Genomic DNA, 19508 nt, shown 5'->3' on the forward strand with positions numbered 1-19508 from the left:
AAAAGAAGAACAAAAAGCTCAGCAGAGACTGTCATCCATCAGCTGATCCTGACGGCGAGTCAAGAAAAGACAGAGAAGAAGAAGGAGGACGAGAACGACGAAGCCGAAGCCGACAACGAGGAAGATGGTCCAGGCTGAAAATGTTGAGTTATTTTATTTGAAAATCTCTTTCATTTACCTCCGGAGCTGCTGGCGACAGTGGTCACGGCAGGAGCCGAGACAGTCGTGTTGACGAGGGGGGACGCCGGCCGCAGTTTCGGCCACCTGCTCACAAATCTCTCCGACCCATCCATCATCGCAAACACACTGGAATGACTCCAACATCTGCATGCAGAAGCCATGGAAGGAACAAGCAGCGTCACACAGGAAAGCAGCGACACGAGACATGATTTCGCTGAAAATTCACAATTTTGATTGAGAATTCGCTGCGAAACATGGAATTGGACATGAAAATCGTTGAAGAAAGAAGGAAATTCGAAGGAAAACGAGGAAAAAGGATGGAAAATGGAAGAAAATCGAATGAAAATGAATGTTTCTCGTAACCTGTGGTACGGTAAGCTTGGGAATTGCTCAGCTTAAAAGCGAGGGAACATTTCGATGGCGCCGCGCCTACCGTAATCCAAATTTAAAAGTTTTTCGGTTCATTTTGGAGCGTTTGTGGTGGATGTTGCGGGGCAGAGCTGGAAGAGGATGGATTTTCGTTGGCAATCTCGTGGATTGTGGAGGATTCAATCGTGGATCAATGGCCATCTGCGAGTTCGAGTCATTGGCCAACTGCGTGTCTACTCGAGTTCAATCGTGTTCTTCATGCTTCTTCAATTTGGACAGTCGTGGTTCCCTGGTGTAGCGGCATTGTTGTTTATGTTGTATTAATTGTATTGTATTTATTATTGTAATTTTTATTGTATTTGAATTGTATTATATTTTATAATATTTCCCATTATTTCATCCCTTAGTCATTTAGGAATTTACCTGTAAATATCAGTTTAACTGTAGGTTCCCCAATATTATGTATAAGTCTCCGAGGACGTCGATGCTCTTCCGGAAGGAGGGGGGATGTCACATGGTACTTTGAACATTCTCTCATTTTGAGGGGCGTTCCCTTTACTCTGTGTCTCTCTCCCTTTCTCCCGCGCGGGGTTGTCGACACCCGAGGGGGAGTAGTAGCGTAGTGCTAGGTCCCAAGACACACCAACCGTCTTGCGGTCTATTATTTAATCTTTAATTATCTCTTTTATAGTTTTACATGTTTATTCTCATTAAGCCCCTTTAGTATTAGTCTCCCTCTTTAAGTTAACTTTATCTTTCTTATTCTTTAGTCTCCTCTAATAAATATTTATGTAATCGAGACCGTGTTCGTAAGTGTTGGATTTAAGTAAGTGGAAGGATAAGGTCCAAGTTCACACCATGGACGTCAACCTTATTAAAATAATAATAATGGTGGAGAGACCCATGATGTTGATAAATATGGATTCCCGGTAGCTCCTTGGTATTTTCGAACTTATAATGATGATGATCTCCAAAAGCGGAAAAAGGAGATTCAGAAAAGAATTAAAACGCTCAAGAAAAAATTGCCTGACTCAGCTGACGTTTTGGAACATGCCGTGAAAAATCTGAAGCATCTAAACGATATTATATTTCGCCGTGATCTTCAATCGAAAAATCTCGAACCACCGTTTACCCACTATCTCCAACTCTCTATTACTTCAAATAGTCTGTTTGCAAAAGATCCCATCACTTCTGAAACTAATGGTACAACACGAACGGAACGACTAGTCTACGAACAGCCGTTGGAGAATGCTCAAAAGTATCTGATTGACAAGTTATTCGGAGGAAGGTCTCAGATAATTATTGGTCATATGAGCTTTGATTCTGAAGATCATCATTTTCCCATGGGTTCTCTGCTGCGTGTTCAGAATTTAACCATTGGATCTAGGTCGTTTGTTCGTTATCGAGATAAAGTGGAAAGCGTACTGGACTACAAAGATTACCCATTGGAAACGCTCTCTTTGAGTGGAGAGGAACTAAATCATCCAATAGTCGAAACTGCTCCGAAGCTACTATTCACCGGACTACCTTCCGACTTTCCTGTAATCCGTCATCGGAACGTCCAGTTCTCTGGCTATTTTGACATCACAACTTCAGTTCAGCAATTAGTGCAACATATGCTGAGTGTCAAGACAAGCATCGGAGTGTGCTATGCATTCTTTTCTTGGCTCGATCTTAAGAAAACGGCATTAATTGAACAGATCAAGGAAGCTCATGAAGAACGAGTGAAACTCGTTGTGAATACAAAGTAAGACAGTTCTTGTTTTGAAACATCCACGTTTTTTATTTTCAGAAACGATACATTCTCAAATTGTGTTGTTCTCCAAATGACAGAAACATCAGATCTATTTGTCTACTGGACAAACGGGACAATCAAAATTGAAGTGTTGCCATCCGGAAGTCCAGTACCAATTGAGCATGACGAATAATGTCTCCAATGTTCCCAATCATGGTATCTTGCGACACGCATCCACGTGGCCCCAGGATTTTCAATGTTCTCAAGTCTTCGTTTTATTTCATCTTCTCATCTATTCATCTAAGTGTTTATGATTCAAAACATGCCTCACTTTTACTGTAATCAAATGAAAGTTAAATAAACAAATTCTTTATTCCTTATTCTAATCAACATTAAAAGTTAGCGATCGGAGTGTCACAGGCCAATTTCTGACCTGTCTCTTCTCTCTTTTCCTCGGGTTCTATCTCTCGATTAAGAAGATTTATTATCATCTGCCCCGCGGGAGTGTGAACAACCTCGGGCAGACACACCCATCTCTCCTTTACATTCGGCATTAGATATACACTCACTGGTGGAAGATGGTGACCACAAGTCACTCTCTTTCCTATACCGGTCAATAAAGATTGCAATCTACAACGAATGTAACTAAAACAGACTGAAATATAGAATACGGAGCAGGCGCAAGCTCGTATTTTACATGGAAGTCCCACCTCGAGTAGGGTGATAAAGTTGGCGCCTATTATTCAACTTTATCATCTGCGAACTCTTGGTGCTCGCAGGATTCAAATTACTCCTCACATCAGTGCTAACCGCTACACCCACTGGAACCACCCCTATTTGAACCCACCCACCCCATTTCTACTATTCATGCTATAACTTCGATTATATTACTCTAATATTCATCGTCGTCAGTCTCAGTACAATGCAGTTGCGATGTTCTCGATTTCAATCGATCGCGGATTTTGATTTTGGATTGTTTTGGCTTCAATCAAAGGAAAAGGATTGGCCATTTATGTGAAAAGCTGTCAAGGAATCTTCAATGCCGGAAAAAAGGAAAGTCAATATAATTATAAATTGTTTTAATACCATTTTGAAAATTTCCCACCCCTAGAGGATACAGAAGTTCCCTAGAGTGAGTGTAGGTTAATGAGCGGATGAGCACATGCGCGGAAGCGCATGGTTATTAAGTAATTAAGTGTTCAAAAATTTCAACAGCAAAAATGAGTCTGATTTGAATAGAACCAATAATTGAGAAGATTGTTCCCCAAATGTTAATTGAATTGTATGACACAGCTTAAAATTTTATTATTTTAGAATGTTTGATTTTCTTCTTGTAGATATTTGCCTCAAAACATTATAGTTTATTATTGTTTGTCTCCGCACTTCCTAACGCCGCCAGTTTGACGAAACTTCGGTCACTAGATAAGATTAGGGCAATAAGACGCTATGAGAATCTGATTTTTGTATTTGAGACCCTGATGACGATTGTTTATTTTTGTGTATTTTATGTTGTTTTATAGTTTGTTTCACTGTTTTAGGCTCTCTTGAACTGTTTTACCCCAAGTTTCCAACCACTTTAAAAAATTCAAGTTGGTTGACGCTTCGGGACGAAGCAGCTCTCGAGAGGAGGGGAGAGCCTTAGGGAAACCCTGCGGAAAAGTGGTTTTCTACTTGATCTCTTTCATAGAGTTTCGAGGACGAAACCATCTTTCCAAAGAGGGGAGGATGTCACAGGCCAATTTCTGACCTGTCTCTTCTCTCTTTTCCTCGGGTTCTATCTCTCGATTAAGAAGATTTATTATCATCTGCCCCGCGGGAGTGTAAACAACCTCGGGCAGACACACCCATCTCTCCTTTACATTCGGCATTAGATATACACTCACTGGTGGAAGATGGTGACCACAAGTCACTCTCTTTCCTATACCGGTCAATAAAGATTGCAATCTACAACGAATGTAACTAAAACAGACTGAAATATAGAATACGGAGCAGGCGCAAGCTCGTATTTTACAGGAGACTAACCGCCTCCTCAATGAGAATTCAAAGCATACTGTTATAGGTTAGATATTTTGCCCATATCTTTCCCATAAGATATAGAAAACATGATTAAGGATCGATCCATGTTTATTGGGTAAGCGGAGAGAGGTCCAGATGGACCGACCTCTCTCCGGCCAGACAGGGTTGGGAAATTCCGGGCTGGCCCGGCCCGGCCCGTCAGCCCGGCCCGTCAGCCCGGCCCGGCCCGGCCCGGATTCAAAAAATGTGCTCATTTTTTTTCGAAATTTTTATTAAAAAATGATCAAAATGCTCCAAAATTCTCGTACACTTCAGTTTTTTATCGATATTCCAAAACATTTTTTGCAAAAAAAACTGAAAATTTTTTCAAAAAATTTCAAATTTCTACAGGAGCCGGGCCGACCGGGCCGAACGGGCCGGGCCGGGGCGGGCCGGGCCGGGGCGGGCCGGGCCGGGGCGGGCCGGGCCGGGGCGGGCCGGGCCGGGGCGGGCCGGGCCGGGGCGGGCCGGGCCGGGCTGGGCCGGGCCGAGGAAAATTTCTCAGTCGGCCCGGCCCGGCCCGGAATTTCCCAACCCTGCGGCCAGATGTTAAGTCTTACTGATGAAATAGAATAGAATACTCGTGGGTGTGGCTTCGCGTGCCTTTTCCTCCCTCGTCCCTCTCACTCATGTGACCACCCGCAAGACGGAAGAGCCACAAGAGTGACGGAGACTCGGGCGATAGAATAAGAAAGGGACCAACGACCAGAAGAGGTCGAATGGCCTTTCACATCCTACCCCTTTCAGAAAGCAGCGAGGTCCTCCGAGCTTATATACACATATATACATATATGCGTATATATATAATTAGAGCCCGAGTACATCACAACTTCCCAAAAGATTTGCAAAAATTATGTCGCAACTCGACGCCACAATACCAAAGAAAGTGTATGCGTAGGGACAGCTATGAACGTTGGCGTTGTTATTAATTTCTTTCTCTTGGGGCTTCATGGGCAGGTTATTGAAACTTTTGAGAGTATGCGAGAATTATGTGAGGATAAGCAATGAGTTGTGGCGTGAACTAGCATGGCCTAGCCTAGTTAACGTCTAACCCTAAGGTCACACGTGGCAAGAAGATTTGCCTATATAAGACGTAGAGAACTCTAGTTGTTGATTCTCACCATGTAAATAAATGGTTTATTTACTCCCTTCTCCCGTCACCAAAGGACATAACACAATGTAATGAAAGAACACAATCAGTGACCACTTGTTGAACAATTTTATCTCGGAAATCTCCTCGATATGGAAGCAGTTGGAAAATGAATTGGAGCGTTAGTCGTTTCCTGATGAAGCAACTGAGGCTATGGAAGGTAGACGACGAGAATTTCTACTTCGATGTCATCGATACATTCTCGAGTTGTGTTGTCCTCCAAATGACAGAATCATCAGATCAGATCTATTTGTCTACTGGGCAAACGGGAAATCAAAATTCAAGTGTTGTCATCTATTTCAAACAGTAGACATTACATCAATGCGGATATTTGGTGCCTAACTTCTCCTAAAGAGTAGTACTCTAACCAATAAAAATTATATACATAATTCACATAAACTCAAAGACTACAATCACCTTATCAAATCAAGTTTATTTGTTTAACATTTTCATAAGATTAACACAAGTCAACAAATTTGCAAGAAAACAGTGTCAGATTTTAAATTATTCAGAACGAAACACATGAATAAGTTAGCATTAAACTAACTATTCTGGCAATGAAAACGTCTTCTCGAGAAGATAGTTTGTAATTGACGAATCGAATTTCGGCTCACCATCGGATGATCCCAGAACGGCACGGATGTCAGCTTTAGATTTGAGGCTCTCGACGCAATGCTTCTGAAAATTCTTGTATTTCTTGTACATCATGCAGAAAATAAAATGACTACCTTGAGATCGTCTAACTGAAACTTCATTGAGATTGCTAGTTTGTTTCTCAACGAATCTTTTGATTTTCCAATAAGAAATTCTTCACAGAGACGTGTTGCATTTCTGGCTTCGTACATATCAGCCAACACTAGGACTCCCTCGACGTTACTGTCTGAAAAGAAACCATTGTTGAGTGAATTCCATCATAAACATACTTGTCAAAGTTGGTTCCAAATAGAGAAGTTCTAGAAAATAATGAAAGTCCTCTGCGTTGACACCAACCAATGTAATTTCAGATTTTTTTGATTCTTGAAACTCTCCGTAAAACATAGAATTGAAGTAAGAAGATTGAACTGCGAGGATCTGAAAAGAAATTGAAAATTTTGAAAATAGAACACCTAGCTTTCTTCAAAAAACTTACCATTTTTGAAACATAGAACTTTTTGTCTTCGACAATCAGAGTCACGTCTGAGAGAATCTTCCTCGACTCATCAAAATGCCGAATCTTTGGGGTCTCAATTCCAGTGATCTTTTCAATCACAACATGTGCCTGTACAACCAAACGGTCATTCATTGCATATTCTTTTTCCATCGTTTCCCACTGCACGAATTGGCTAAATCCCCAAGAAGAAAATTGTCTTGAAGTACCATAATTACAATCTTTCCCAGTTTTCTTAAAACTTTTTCCAGTTGCTGATATCAATTCAAAGGTGATTCCAGTGTTTATCGCCCACTCTCCAAAATCTTTTGGTCTATCACAGAAAACATAAAAACTGAAAAAGCCGCCGGCTCGAACACAACCTATTCTCCTGTAAACACAACTTAATTAGTTGAGAAAAAATGCCAAACAACTTACCAAGGAACATTGAAATGGTCGATGGGGCCAAAGAAACGTTCGTTCTCTTTCAATGTGGAGATGTTCTCCATGACATAAGTGAGTACAAACTCTTTGACAGCAGTCGACATTCTATGTCGCCTAAAATGAAAACGTTTGAGATATGCTAGAATACGGCACGGTGATCTTAAAACAAGCAAAATGAGATGGTGAAAAAAGGGAAGTACCCTCGGAATGAAAATGAATGGAATGTCTTCTAAGATGTAAAGGTAGGATAATGAGACATTGCGTGCATAAGACTTTGTGTGTTCTCTTAGGATTGAACTGCTCAGAAAGGAAGATAAATACAGAAAAGCGATGGAAGAGGTTGGTTAAATGGAAAGGGGGGCATACAAAAGATGTGAGAAGAGAATGAATGAAGGGCTACGCAGATTGTGTAGGACAGATGGACGAAATCGATCGCGAGTACCTGGGAAACTCCGCCCACAACGAGACAGCGTCATTTGTCGATGACTGACCGCTCGCTCAAAGTTCCGCCCCTGGGAAGGTGAGTGGGCCTCGTTGCGACTATCGTATTTTTCTATCATTTTGTGGGTAAAGTACGTCAGAGAGCCGCCGTAATTCAGAATTCCGCAACGAAACCCTCACTTTGTTCCCGAGATGAGTTTTGAGCGGGCGGCAGGACTGTCAAAAAGGCCGTGGGGCAGTTTTATATCGGAGTTCCCTGCCATAGAACATTTTCGCTTTTTCAAACGGTCTTGTAGAAAACCAGAAGATTAGTCGAAGTGCAAAAATTTGGTCCGCTGCCTCGGCAGCCTTGTCGAGCGGTCAGCCATCAACGAATACAGAAAGGCAGATAAATAAAAAAAGGATGGAAGAGGTTGGTTGAATGGCACATTACCAGTGAGGGCATAAACAAAAAGTGAGAACAGAATCAATGAATGACTACGGAGATTATGTAGGACAGATGGTCCAAATCGGCCGCGAGAATCTGGGAAACTCCGCCCACAACGAGGCAGCTTCGGAGAGATTCTCCTCAGACGTTATTCATTGTCCTCTCGCCCTCCTCGTCACACTACCCATCCCAATTCTCTCCTCGTCATCTGTGTCTTGCTCTCACTCTTCTATCATTCATTTCTACTTCGAGAGAAAGTGAAACTCGTTGTGAAAACAAGGTAAGACAGTTCTTGTTTTGAAACATCCACATTTTTTATTTTCAGAAACGATACATTCTCAAATTGTGTTGTTCTCCAAATAACAGAAACATCTGATCTATTTGTCTACTGGACAAACGGGACAATCAAAATTGAAGTGTTGCCATCCGGAAGTCCAGTACCAATTGAGCATGACGAATAATGTCTACAATCATGTTTTATGTAAATATGATACAAAACAATCTTTTTTACTTTTTGTATAATTTCTGCATCATAAAGATAATGTCGTGGTTGGCTGGTTAAATTAAATAAACTTTTTTGTTTACTTCCGTTGAAACAAACGTTCATTTTTCAACACTGCCACAAGAAATGAACGTGGCCGCCGCAAGGAGCGGGGCAACCCAACCCAAACCAAACTAACCCAAGCTCCCCCTACAATCTACTTCCTATGTACAGTTATAACGAAAAAGACAATGAGCAAGAGCTGAGAGAAAATGCTTTAGGAGTTTTAGAACAATGAGAAAAATTGAGAGATTCGTATAAAAATGGAAAAGTTGTGGCACTGAAACTCAAAAAGAAAGTTATCGGTGAGGTCAGTTTTTTTCGCATCCATGTTACGCTTGCACTGCGGAATAAGCTCTTCATAACACACTTTCAAGAGGATGTCGATTTTTCGGTTATCAACTTTATATGCGCATAATTCGAAATGTGTGGTCAACGGAATAAAACCTGAACCAATGCCGTTGACAGGGAAAACCAGTCTTTAATATTTCAATTCTTGACTTAACCGGGTCATAAAATTTCCAGGTTTGAAAAACATGATGAAGAAAATAAAGGTAAAGTTTATTTCTTTAACATTATTTTGAGATAAACCAACAAATTTAAAAAAAAAACTTTCAGATTTTGAATTATACTGATTGTGAATGAAACACAAGAATGAAATAGCAAAAAGTTTCAAAATGTTTTTTTAGAACTTCAAAGCAAACAAGTAAATGAGACAAACATAACAATATAATGAAGAAAACTTTCGCCAAACCGGATACAATAAAGTAGTTTAGTTTTGACCAAAACATTCGGAACAGATGACATAAAAATAAGAGTTAGTTTTTGGTGGGAAAAATGCCGGAGATTTTCGGAAAAATGAAGATGATGAGTTGATTATTGAATGGATTAACCTAAGAATATATTTGAAGAAAGAAAAAAAATCTGAGAACTAGAATCGGTTAGCTGCCCTGGACAGGGTTCTATGAAAGTTTTGTCGAGAGGACCCGAAAATTAATTCCAAGATGATTAATGAAGCGTTTGATCTGATTGTTTAAAAGCACTGAAGATCGTATTCTTGAGGATACAATTGTTTAAAAAAGGCTTTTTGGAAATTATTCAATTACCGGTGTCGTGGAAGAAATACAAAGAGAGTTACACGAATTGGGAGAAGAATTAAAATTCACTCGAAGTGTGGTTTCATTTTGTCGAGCTTGTTCTTGTTAAGTCCCTGAAAATTGAATTATTCAAAGAATTTTAATTATAAGGAGAGATGACCTACTTATGAACTTTAGTGTGTCTTCTTCGTTCATCACTTCTAGCGAACTTGCGGCCACAGATGTCACACGAGAATGGTTTCTCTCCAGTGTGAGTTCTCACATGAGTTGTGAGATGATCGGATCGAGAGAAAGTACGCATGCAGATTCGACACTGAAAACAACACTTGACATTGAGTTGTGCGATTTTGACAAACCTGGAATGGTTTTTGTCCGGTGTGAATTCTGATGTGTCTTGCGAGCTCATCGCTTCTCGAAAACCGTCTGTCACATCCGTCACGTGGGCACGTGTAGGGTTTGTCCTGGAGTGGCATCTTGTTAGCCTGAAATTTGTTATTTATTTTGTTGGATCCGATGAATAGATGTATATTTATTTGCCTTCATTTTCCCACATCCGATGTTCTTCAGCTCTTCTGAGTCAGGCGTGAAGTCATACGGTCCGAAGTCGTTCTCAGCAACTTCTAAATAAATAAATAAATAATTTCATTATTTTAAAGTCATTTAGAAATCATTTTGAATGAAGCCTTACCAGAGTTATAACTGTAGCCGTAATCATCCATTGGCTCAGATTTTGGTTCTAAATAAATAAACATATTATTTCATTATTTTAAAGGTGGACTAAGGTCAACTCAGATATTTTCATAGAATAATGTATGAGTACCTGTGAGTTCATTTTCATATCGAAAGAATTTTAAAAATCGGTCTGAAACCCGCTGAAAGCTATTGCCGATGAGTTTGGGCATTTCAGTGACCTAGAAATTCTCGACTTATATTGATTTTTTTCGGAATTTGTCTCTATTTTCGCTCATTTTTGTGCTTTTTTTAAAAATGAATTTGGTAGAAAAAGACAAAAATTGATAGGAACACTACAAAAATGGTAGAAAAAAACGACGAAAACCTGAAAAATCAATATTTTCTATGTGAAATTTCTAGAATATTCCACGGTCACTGAAACACCCAAACTGTTTCGCCGCTCGTCCTCAGCGGGTTTCAGACCGAATTTAAAAATGTTTTCGATATGAAAATGAACTCACAGGTACACATGCATTATTCTATGAAAATATCAGAGTTGACCTTAGTACACCTTTAAAGTCATTTTGAAATCATTTCGAATAAAGCCTTACCAGAGTTATAACTGTTGCCGTAATCATCCATTGGCTCAGATTTTGGTTCAAAGTGTGCCAAGCTGCTGCTGTCTCTAAAATTAATACAAAATTCAAATCAAATCCCCTAATTCCAATAACTGACGAGAATGAAGTATGAGACGAGTAGCTTGAGTTCATATATGGATCCTCTGGAATTGAAAAGATTGATGAATGCTCCAAAGATCTCAAACTGCTCGATGCATTGGTTCGTGTCACTCTTGGAATAGTTGTGGACGGTTGCTCGTTTTGGAGTGTGGATCCGACGTGGGATGGCTCACTGGTCTTTCTAGGCAGCATTGAAACATGTAGCACGTTTGTGTACCGCCGTGCTGGTGGGAGCTGAAAACTATATTTTTGAAAATGACACTTGTGTAAAGCGGTTACCTTAATAGAATCTAAAGATTCTTGTTTGAAAACGGGTGGTTTTTCTTCCACCTGCAGCTCGGGTAATCCTGTTGAACTCCCCTTGTCCGTAAGTGTTTGTAACAAATGTTCCACCATTGGAGAAAATTGAAACATTGAAGCTGAGAAGCCAGGTGAATCTACACTAATTAATTTCACCCCTTCAGGTTTTGGTTTTCTATGGCCATTCGTCATTCTAGGTATACCAAAACTATTATTATTAGGTGTCGCCAAATCTTTTGTTTTAGCCAAATCCACATTCGAGCTGCATGGCTGTTCACTACAGTAATCCGGCTTCCTTTCCGAGGATGTGGAGGTTGTGCGCATTTCACAATGATTGAAGAGTGGCTCATGTTTTCCAAAAAATGTTTGATCGGTTTGTGGTCCGTTCACTTTGGGCGTTCCGTCTATACTCATAGGTGTATGTCGGGGGGAATTATTTACTGTAGCCGTCTGAAAAATGTGATATACATATTATATTAGAATAAGTTCTTTGATTTGATCCAAAATTAAAAGTACTAACTTTTAACATATCATTCATAGAGGGCGTTTTTAAACAAGCATTGTCAGCAAACTTCAATATATGTTTATTTAATGACGGCGGTGGCCTTAGCGAATTTGAATGAGAACGCCTATTCAGCTTAGAAGGAGGTTCGTGTAGAGACATCCTTTATTCTGAAAACGGATAGTGTTATTTCGATTTAAAAAAAACAAAAAATAGGAAAGAGAGAAGTATACATTCAAACGCACAATTTAGAGAATTACGAACAAAAGTTTTCGAATTATGGGTGGAGCTCGAAAATTGCTATGGAAGGTACTCCTGACAATTTTAGATTCTTTTTTGGATTTTTTGAAATGTTGAAATTCTGAAGCCGGAATCGAAACCCAGAAAACAGCATAAACTGGTAAAAGTATAAAAGTAAAGAACTTAAGAAAGGTGGTAACATGTAAATGTTTTTAGAAAAGTTAGAAGAAAGAAGAAAAATAGGAAACAGCTGGGGGAACGGAAGAAAAAATCAAGGTTCTTGTAGCTTCTATTTGGTGAAAGAATGATCGAATGAAAACTGTCTCCCTCATGCCCTGGTGAGCGTGGCGAGAAGGAGAGTGGTGAGAGACATTGGGCTAGAGAAGCGGAAAGTTGTGGAAGGTGTTAAGAGACGTCCTTGGTATTAGGAATAGGGGTGAAATAGTGTTGGCTGTTGAGAGTCATGAGTGAATGTGTCATACAGCGGAGGAGAGAGAGGGTGCCCTTGGGCCCGTCTCTTCTCCCGCCGGATGACTTGGTTGACAGAAAAGAAAGGAGAGTATTCAGATCTGATAGTGAGTACAGGACCAGCGGATTGTATAGGACAAGTAAGAAAAAAAAAAGTAAGAAAAGAGTGAATGAAGGACAACGGAGATTATGTTGGACAGATGGACCAAATCGACAGCGAATACCTGGGAAGCTCCGCCCACAACGAGGCAGCGTCATTCGCCGGTGACTGACCGCTCGCTCTATGTTTCGCCCTGGGAAGAAGTGTGGGTCTCGTTGCGATTACCGTACTTTTCTATCATTTTGCGGGTAAAAAACGTTAGAGAGCTGCCGTAAATCGCGATTCCGCAACGAACGAGACCCACACCTTGTTAGCGGGCTGATCTTCGAGCGAGCAGCAAGGCTATGGGGCAATTTTATATCGGAGTTTTTACATCCCAGCCATGGAACATTTCCGTTTTTCAGGCGACCTTGTAGAGGACCAGAAGATTATTCGAAGAGCAAAAATTTTAGTCCGCGGCCTCGGCCGACCATACAACAGCCTTATCGAGCGAAAGGCAGATGAATAAAGTAAAGGGATGGAAGAGGTTGGTTGAATGGCACACACCACCAGTGAGAGCATACACAGTAAGTGAGAAGAGAATCAATAAAGGACTATGGAGATGTAATGTGACAGATAGTCCAAATCGGCCGCAAGTACCTGGGAAACTCCGCCCAACCCATCATGTCATTTGGTCACACTACCTTTCTCTAACCGCGTTTGTCATTTGTGTCTTGCTCTCTTATATTTCTACCTTGATGTCGTCGAAAAGACCACTCTCCTATCAAAACTGGAAATGCGTCATCAAGTACATGAATTCCAACACGAGGTGAGTTGCATTCATTATTTTGTGTATGTTACCAATACACTAATACCGATTCCAGAATCCTGCTCTCTCAACATTGTCCCGAACTTCGGCTAATAGAAAAATCGATACCTCTGAAAATCCACTCATTAGAATTACGCTGCCAAGATCTGATTGTTCTCAACGATAGTACTTACCAAGTTGGCATTATCCGTCAGTACCACGATGAAACTTATGAAATCCCTGAAGAGATTCAGTGGTTTAACAATAATGGTGGAATGAGACATGATGCCGATAAATATGGATTACGGCTAACTCCTGGGTACCCCCGAATGGATCGTGATTATCAAGAAAGGGAGAAGAAGATGCTCCAGAAAAGAATTGAACAACTCAAGGAACAATTGCCGGGATCAGCTACCCTTTTGGAACATGCTGAGAAAAATCTAAAGCATCGAGACCATGCTATTTTTCTCTATGATCTTCAATCGAAAAATCTCGAACCACCGTTTACCCACTATCTCCAACTAACTATCACTTCTAAAACTAATGGAACACAACGAAATGAACGATTAGTCTACAATCAAAAGTTGCAACTTGCACATAAATATCTCATCGACAAGTTATTCGGAGGAAGGACTCAGATACTTATTGGACATATGGGAGTTTATTCTTCAGATCAACTTTTTCCGCGGGGTTCTTTGATGCGTGTTCAAAATTTAACCATTGAATATTATTCAATTGTTCCGTTTCTTGCTAAAGTACTGGACTACAAAAACTACCCATTGGAAACGCTCTCTTTGCGTGGGGAGGAACTGAATAATCCAATAGCCGCTACTGCTCAAAAACTTCTATTCACTGGACTATCTTCCGGCTTTCCTGTAATCCGTCATGAAAATGTGGAGTTCTCTTGTTATTTTGACATCACAGCGTCAGTTCAGCGATTAGTGCAACATATGCTGAGTGTCAAAACAAGCATCGGAGTGTGCTATGCATTCAGATGTGACTTCGATTTTGAGAAAACGGAATTAATTGATGAAATCAAGGAAACCAATGAAGAGAAAGTGAAACTATTTATGAATACAAGGTAAGACAGTTCTTGTTTTAAAAAATCCACATGTTTTTGTTTTCAGAAACGATACATTCTCAAGTTGTGTTGTTCTCCAAATGACAGAAACTTCTGATCTATTCGTCTACTGGACAAACGAGAAAATGAATTATCTCAAAATAGAAGTGTTGCCATCTGGAAGTCCAGTATCTATTGAGCATGACTAATGATGTTGGCAATCATGTTTTAAGCATTCCTTGTTTTTGTTGTAATCAAATGAAAGTCGAATAACCAATCATTTATTCATTTTTTATTCTAATCAACACTCTTGAGCGAGGGGACCCTATTGAGAATACGTAAGCTGAGTACATAAATATCTCGTAAAACAGGCACACAGGTGAATCGCGAACTGCACCGCAAGTCGCGGCCTCCAGTCCTCCAGATCTCAGCCATTCGTTCGCAAATCTGTATAACATCCGCGTGGGAAACAAGTGTTTTCCGTAATACACTGCAGAGTCATGTTCTATTCGTTCTAGGTTTTTGAAGGCGGACCTTACGCAACTGGGTAATCGAGAAAATAGCCATAACGGATCAGTTGGGTGCGAGATTTAAAGACAAATTCACTTGAATTGACATTTCCTCCCAATTATTAGTTTTGGTTGTTGCTGGCTTCTCCACCACTTATCTTTACGGGCGTTATCAGACGATCTCAAGTAGCCGGAGCTGTCTAGCGATGTTGTAAGCCGAGATATCCGCCATTGTTGTCTTCGATTGAGTGTTATTTAGATAGAAAAGTTTTCAGAATACCGTTTATACAGAATATAATATCTTACTGGAACATTATTTTCCTCTTTCTCCCCACAGTACTATCACAAAGGCCCTCTTGACTAATGAGACTCTTGAGAGAGAGAGAGAGAGAGAGAGAGAGAGAGAGGTAATCCGAGAATACCGCTCAAAAACACATCTGGCTCCATTAGTCTACACCCATTCCCAGAACACTCCCAGAACCAAGTGTTAATGAGTCTGACTCCTGACATGTGTAGGTGACTCATACAGATGGACCAAATCGACTGCGAGAATCTGGGAAACTCCGCCCACAACGAAGCAGCGTCGGGGAGATTCTCCACAGACGTCATTCATTGTCCTCTCTCCCTCCTCGTCTGTTGGTCACACTACCCATCCCCATTCACTAACAGTATTGGTCATCTGTGTCTTCAATCATTCTTTTTTTTTTCAATGTCGTCGAAAAGACCTCTCTCCTATCCCAACTGGCAATGCGTCATCAAGTACATGAATTCGAACACGAGGTGAGTTGCATCCATTATTTTCTGGTACATAACACAAATAGGTGCCTATTCCAGAATCCTGCTCTCTCAACATTGTCCCAAACTTCGGCGACTTGAAAAATCAATACCTCTGAAAATCCACTCATTCGATTTCCGCTGCGAAGACCCGATCTATCTTAACGATAGTATTTACCAAGTGGGCATATTCCGTCGGTACCACAATGCAACTTGTGTAACCCCTGAAGACATTCAGTGGCAAAATAATAATGGTGGAATGAGATATGATGTCGATAAATATGGATTCCCGATAGCTCCTGGGTATCTTCGAATGGATGTTGATTATTTCCAAAATGAGAAGAGGAAGCTCCAGAAAAGAATTAAAAAGCTTAAAAAAAAGCTGCTGGGGTCGGCTGATCGTTTGAAATATGTCGTGGTAAATCTGAAGTATCTAAACGATACTATTTTTCGCACTGATCTTCAATCGAAAAATCTCGAACCACCGTTTACCCACTATCTCCAACTGTCTATCACTTTCAACACTAATGGAACACAACGAACGGAACGACTAGTTTACGAACAGCCGCTGCAGAATGCTCAAAAGTATCTCATTGACAAGTTATTTGGAGGAAGAAGTCAGATAATTATTGACCATATGAGAATTTCTCTTCAACGTGATCAACACTTTCCCCCGGGTTCTTCGCTGCGTGTTCAAAATTTAGGCATTCAATCTAATTCGTTTGCTCATTATCAAGCTAAAATAGAAAGCGTACTGGACTACAAAAAGTACCCATTGGAAACACTCTATTTGAGTGGGGAGGAACTAGATCATCCAATAGTCGAAACTGCTCAGAAGCTTATATTCAGTGGACTACCTTCCGGTTTTCCTGTAATCCGTCATAGGAACGTCGAGTTCTCTTGTTATTTTGATATCACAGCTTCAGTTCAGCAATTAGTGCAGCATATTCTGGATACCAAGAAGAACATCGGAGTGTGCTATGTATTCAATTGTTTGTACCGTAAGTTAACGAAATTAATTGATGAAATCAAGGAAGCCCATGAAGAGAAAGTGAAGCTATTTGAGAATTCAAGGTAAGACTGTTCCTGTTTTGAAATTGCCACATTTTTTTATTTTCAGAAACGATACATTCTCGAATTGTGCTGTCCTCCAAATGACAGAATTATGTGATCTATTTGTCTACTGGACAAACGTGAAAATGAATTATCTCAAAATTGAAGTGTTGCCATCTGGAAGTCCTGTATCAATTGAAAATGACTAATTATGTATGTTTTCAATCATGTTCTAAGCATTTATAATTTAAAGCATGCCTTGTTTCTTGTTGTAATAAAATGAAAGTCTAAGTAACAATCAATTATTCATTTGTTATTCTAATCAACACTTTTGAGAAAAAAAATAAATATATTTAATCTGAATACGTAAACTGCGTACATAAAAATCTCGTGAAACAAATTATTTGCTCGGATGCACCGCAAGTCGCGATCTCCAGTCCGCTAGACCTCAGCCATCGGTAATGGATCCGTTCGCGAATATGTATCCCATCCGCGAGACAAGTGTTTCTTCAAAATAAAGTGCAGAGCCGCATTCAATCCGATTTCGATGTTTGGAGACGGACCGTACTGGGGATTGTCGTGAAAATAGCCGTAACAGATCAGTTACGGATCAGAAAGCTGGTCCATCCGCACAGGCGTAACCTGACGATAAGGTAGTCAATCTCATGCAGCCAGAGCTGTATCCACCAGCGATGTTGTAAGGCAACATGTAAGGGAGGGGGGCTAATGTTCAATGGGGTGGTTTTTGGGGGGGTCATTCTTCAATATAGGGGTGGGACAAAAAGTAAATATACCCCCGGAACTGTTCTTTTTGATCGAGGGTTGTTTAGAGAGAAAGACTCTCAGAATACCCTATATTTGACCTGAAAATTACTGTAGCTTGCTCCACTTTCACCCCACAGTACTCTCATGAATGACCTTCTGGACAACAGACAATACACAGATGATCCACTTCTGGCTCTGTTAGTCTACATCCATCCCCAGAACGTTCCTTGAACAAAGTGTTAATGAGTCTCGTTCCTGACATATGTAGGTGACTCTCATTCATACAGATGGACCGAATCGACTGCGAGAATCTGGGAAACTCCGCCCACAACGAAGCAGCGTCGGGGAGATTCTCCATATACATCATTCATTGTCTCTCTCCCTCCTCGCCAGTTGGTCACACAACCCGTCCCCCTTCTCTAACAGTATTGGTCATCTGTGTCTTCAATCATTCTTTTGTTTTCAATGTCGTCGAAAAAACCTCTCTCCTATCCCAACTGGCAATGCGTCATCAAGTACATGAATTCCAACACGAGGTGAGTTGCATCCATTATTTTATGTTACTAATTCACAAATACTTATTCCAGAATCCTGCTTTCTCAACATTGTCCAGAACTTCGCCGACTGGAAAAATCGATACCTTTGAAAGTTCGTTCGTTCGATTTCTGCTGCCAAGATCTGATCTTTCTTAACGATAGTGTTTACCGAGTTGGAATATTCCGTCAGTACCACGATAAAAATTGTGAAATCCCTGAAGACATTCAGTGGTATAACAATAATGGTGGAATGAGAGGTGATGTCGATAAATATGGATTCCCGTCTGGTTACCTCCAAATGGATGATGATGATCTCCAAAAGGAGAAGAAGAAGATCCAGAAAAGAATTAAAAAACTCAAGAAAAAATTGCCGGGATCTGCTCGCCGTTTGAAATGTGCCGTGGAAACTCTAAAGTATCTAAACGAAATTATTTTTCGCTTTGATCTTCAATCGCGAAATCTCGAACCACCGTTTACCCACTATCTCCAACTCTCTATTACTCCAAACAGTCAGTTTGCAAAGTTTGCAAAAGACTCCATTACTTCTAGAAAAAATGGAGCACTACGAACGGAACGACTTTTTTACGAACAGCCGTTGCAGAATGCTCAAAAGTATCTCATTGACAAGTTATTCGGAGGAAGATCGCAGATATTTATATGTTACATGGTAATTTCTCTTTATGATCAACATTTTCCCCTGGGTTCTTTGCTGCGTGTTCAACATTTAAACATTGGATCTTATTCGTTTGTTCATTCTCAAGCTAAACTAGAAAGCGTAGTGGACTACAGAAATTACCCATTGAAAACACTATCTTCGTGTTGGGAGGAATTGAATCATCCAATAGCCGCTACTGCTCAGAAACTTCTATTCACTGGACTACCTCCCGGATTTCCTTTAATCCGTCATCGGAATGTCCAGTTTACTTGCTATTTTGACATCACAGACCCAGTTCAGCAATTAGTACAACATATGCTGAATACCAAAAAGAACATCGGAGTGTGCTATGCATTCAGATGTGACTTCGATTTTGAGAAAACGGAATTAATTGATGAAATCAAGGAAACCCATGAAGAGAAAGTGAAGCTATTTGAGAATTCAAGGTAAGACAGTTCCTGTTTTAAAAAATCCACATGTTTTTGTTTTCAGAAACAATACATTCTCAAGTTGTGTTGTTCTCCAAATGACAGAAACTTCTGATCTATTCGTCTACTGGACAAACGAGAAAATGAATTATCTCAAAATAGAAGTGTTGCCATCTGGAAGTCCAGTACCTATTGAGCATGACTAATGATGTTGGCAATCATGTTCTAAGAATTTATCATTCAATGCATGATTTTTTTGTTGTAATCAAGTGAAAGTAATAAAAAATTTATTATTGTGAGTTAATTATTTGTTTGAGTCGGCACACAGGTGAGTCGCGAACTATTTGTTACGGATGT

General features: G+C 40.2%; 7 protein-coding genes across 7 annotated transcripts; 5 read left to right on the plus strand and 2 right to left on the minus strand.

Annotated features, from left to right (window-relative positions):
• Positions 1-664: 664 nt before the first annotated feature.
• Positions 665-2477, plus strand: GCK72_007663 (uncharacterized protein; the record flags this gene model as incomplete). Its single annotated transcript, XM_053726359.1, has 3 exons — positions 665-830; positions 1585-2296; positions 2342-2477. The coding sequence occupies 3 exons, from the start codon at positions 665-667 to the stop codon at positions 2475-2477; spliced, it is 1014 nt and encodes a 337-aa protein (XP_053590553.1).
• Positions 2478-6035: 3558 nt separating this feature from the next.
• On the minus strand, positions 6036-7163 carry GCK72_007664 (uncharacterized protein; the record flags this gene model as incomplete). The annotated part of the gene is made up of 5 exons (XM_003107191.2): positions 6036-6167; positions 6218-6369; positions 6413-6560; positions 6619-7006; positions 7054-7163. The coding sequence occupies 5 exons, from the start codon at positions 7161-7163 to the stop codon at positions 6036-6038; spliced, it is 930 nt and encodes a 309-aa protein (XP_003107239.2).
• Positions 7164-7541: 378 nt separating this feature from the next.
• On the plus strand, positions 7542-8388 carry GCK72_007665 (uncharacterized protein; the record flags this gene model as incomplete). Its single annotated transcript, XM_053726360.1, has 3 exons — positions 7542-7579; positions 7995-8207; positions 8253-8388. The coding sequence occupies 3 exons, from the start codon at positions 7542-7544 to the stop codon at positions 8386-8388; spliced, it is 387 nt and encodes a 128-aa protein (XP_053590554.1).
• Positions 8389-9630: 1242 nt separating this feature from the next.
• GCK72_007666 (uncharacterized protein) lies at positions 9631-11688 on the minus strand (the record flags this gene model as incomplete). Its single annotated transcript, XM_053726361.1, has 5 exons — positions 9631-9678; positions 9738-9878; positions 9922-10047; positions 10849-11208; positions 11254-11688. 5 exons carry the CDS (start codon positions 11686-11688, stop codon positions 9631-9633), a joined length of 1110 nt encoding a protein of 369 aa, XP_053590555.1.
• Positions 11689-13084: 1396 nt separating this feature from the next.
• GCK72_007667 (uncharacterized protein) lies at positions 13085-14640 on the plus strand (the record flags this gene model as incomplete). The annotated part of the gene is made up of 3 exons (XM_003107227.2): positions 13085-13392; positions 13448-14452; positions 14499-14640. The coding sequence occupies 3 exons, from the start codon at positions 13085-13087 to the stop codon at positions 14638-14640; spliced, it is 1455 nt and encodes a 484-aa protein (XP_003107275.2).
• A 1009-nt stretch (positions 14641-15649) lies between these two features.
• On the plus strand, positions 15650-16976 carry GCK72_007668 (uncharacterized protein; the record flags this gene model as incomplete). The annotated part of the gene is made up of 3 exons (XM_053726362.1): positions 15650-15720; positions 15775-16788; positions 16835-16976. 3 exons carry the CDS (start codon positions 15650-15652, stop codon positions 16974-16976), a joined length of 1227 nt encoding a protein of 408 aa, XP_053590556.1.
• A 1021-nt stretch (positions 16977-17997) lies between these two features.
• Positions 17998-19357, plus strand: GCK72_007669 (uncharacterized protein; the record flags this gene model as incomplete). Its single annotated transcript, XM_003107138.2, has 3 exons — positions 17998-18068; positions 18120-19169; positions 19216-19357. 3 exons carry the CDS (start codon positions 17998-18000, stop codon positions 19355-19357), a joined length of 1263 nt encoding a protein of 420 aa, XP_003107186.2.
• Positions 19358-19508: the final 151 nt, after the last annotated feature.

This window comes from Caenorhabditis remanei, chromosome II, assembly GCF_010183535.1.
Source record: "Caenorhabditis remanei strain PX506 chromosome II, whole genome shotgun sequence".
NCBI classification, from domain to species: domain Eukaryota; kingdom Metazoa; phylum Nematoda; class Chromadorea; order Rhabditida; family Rhabditidae; genus Caenorhabditis; species Caenorhabditis remanei.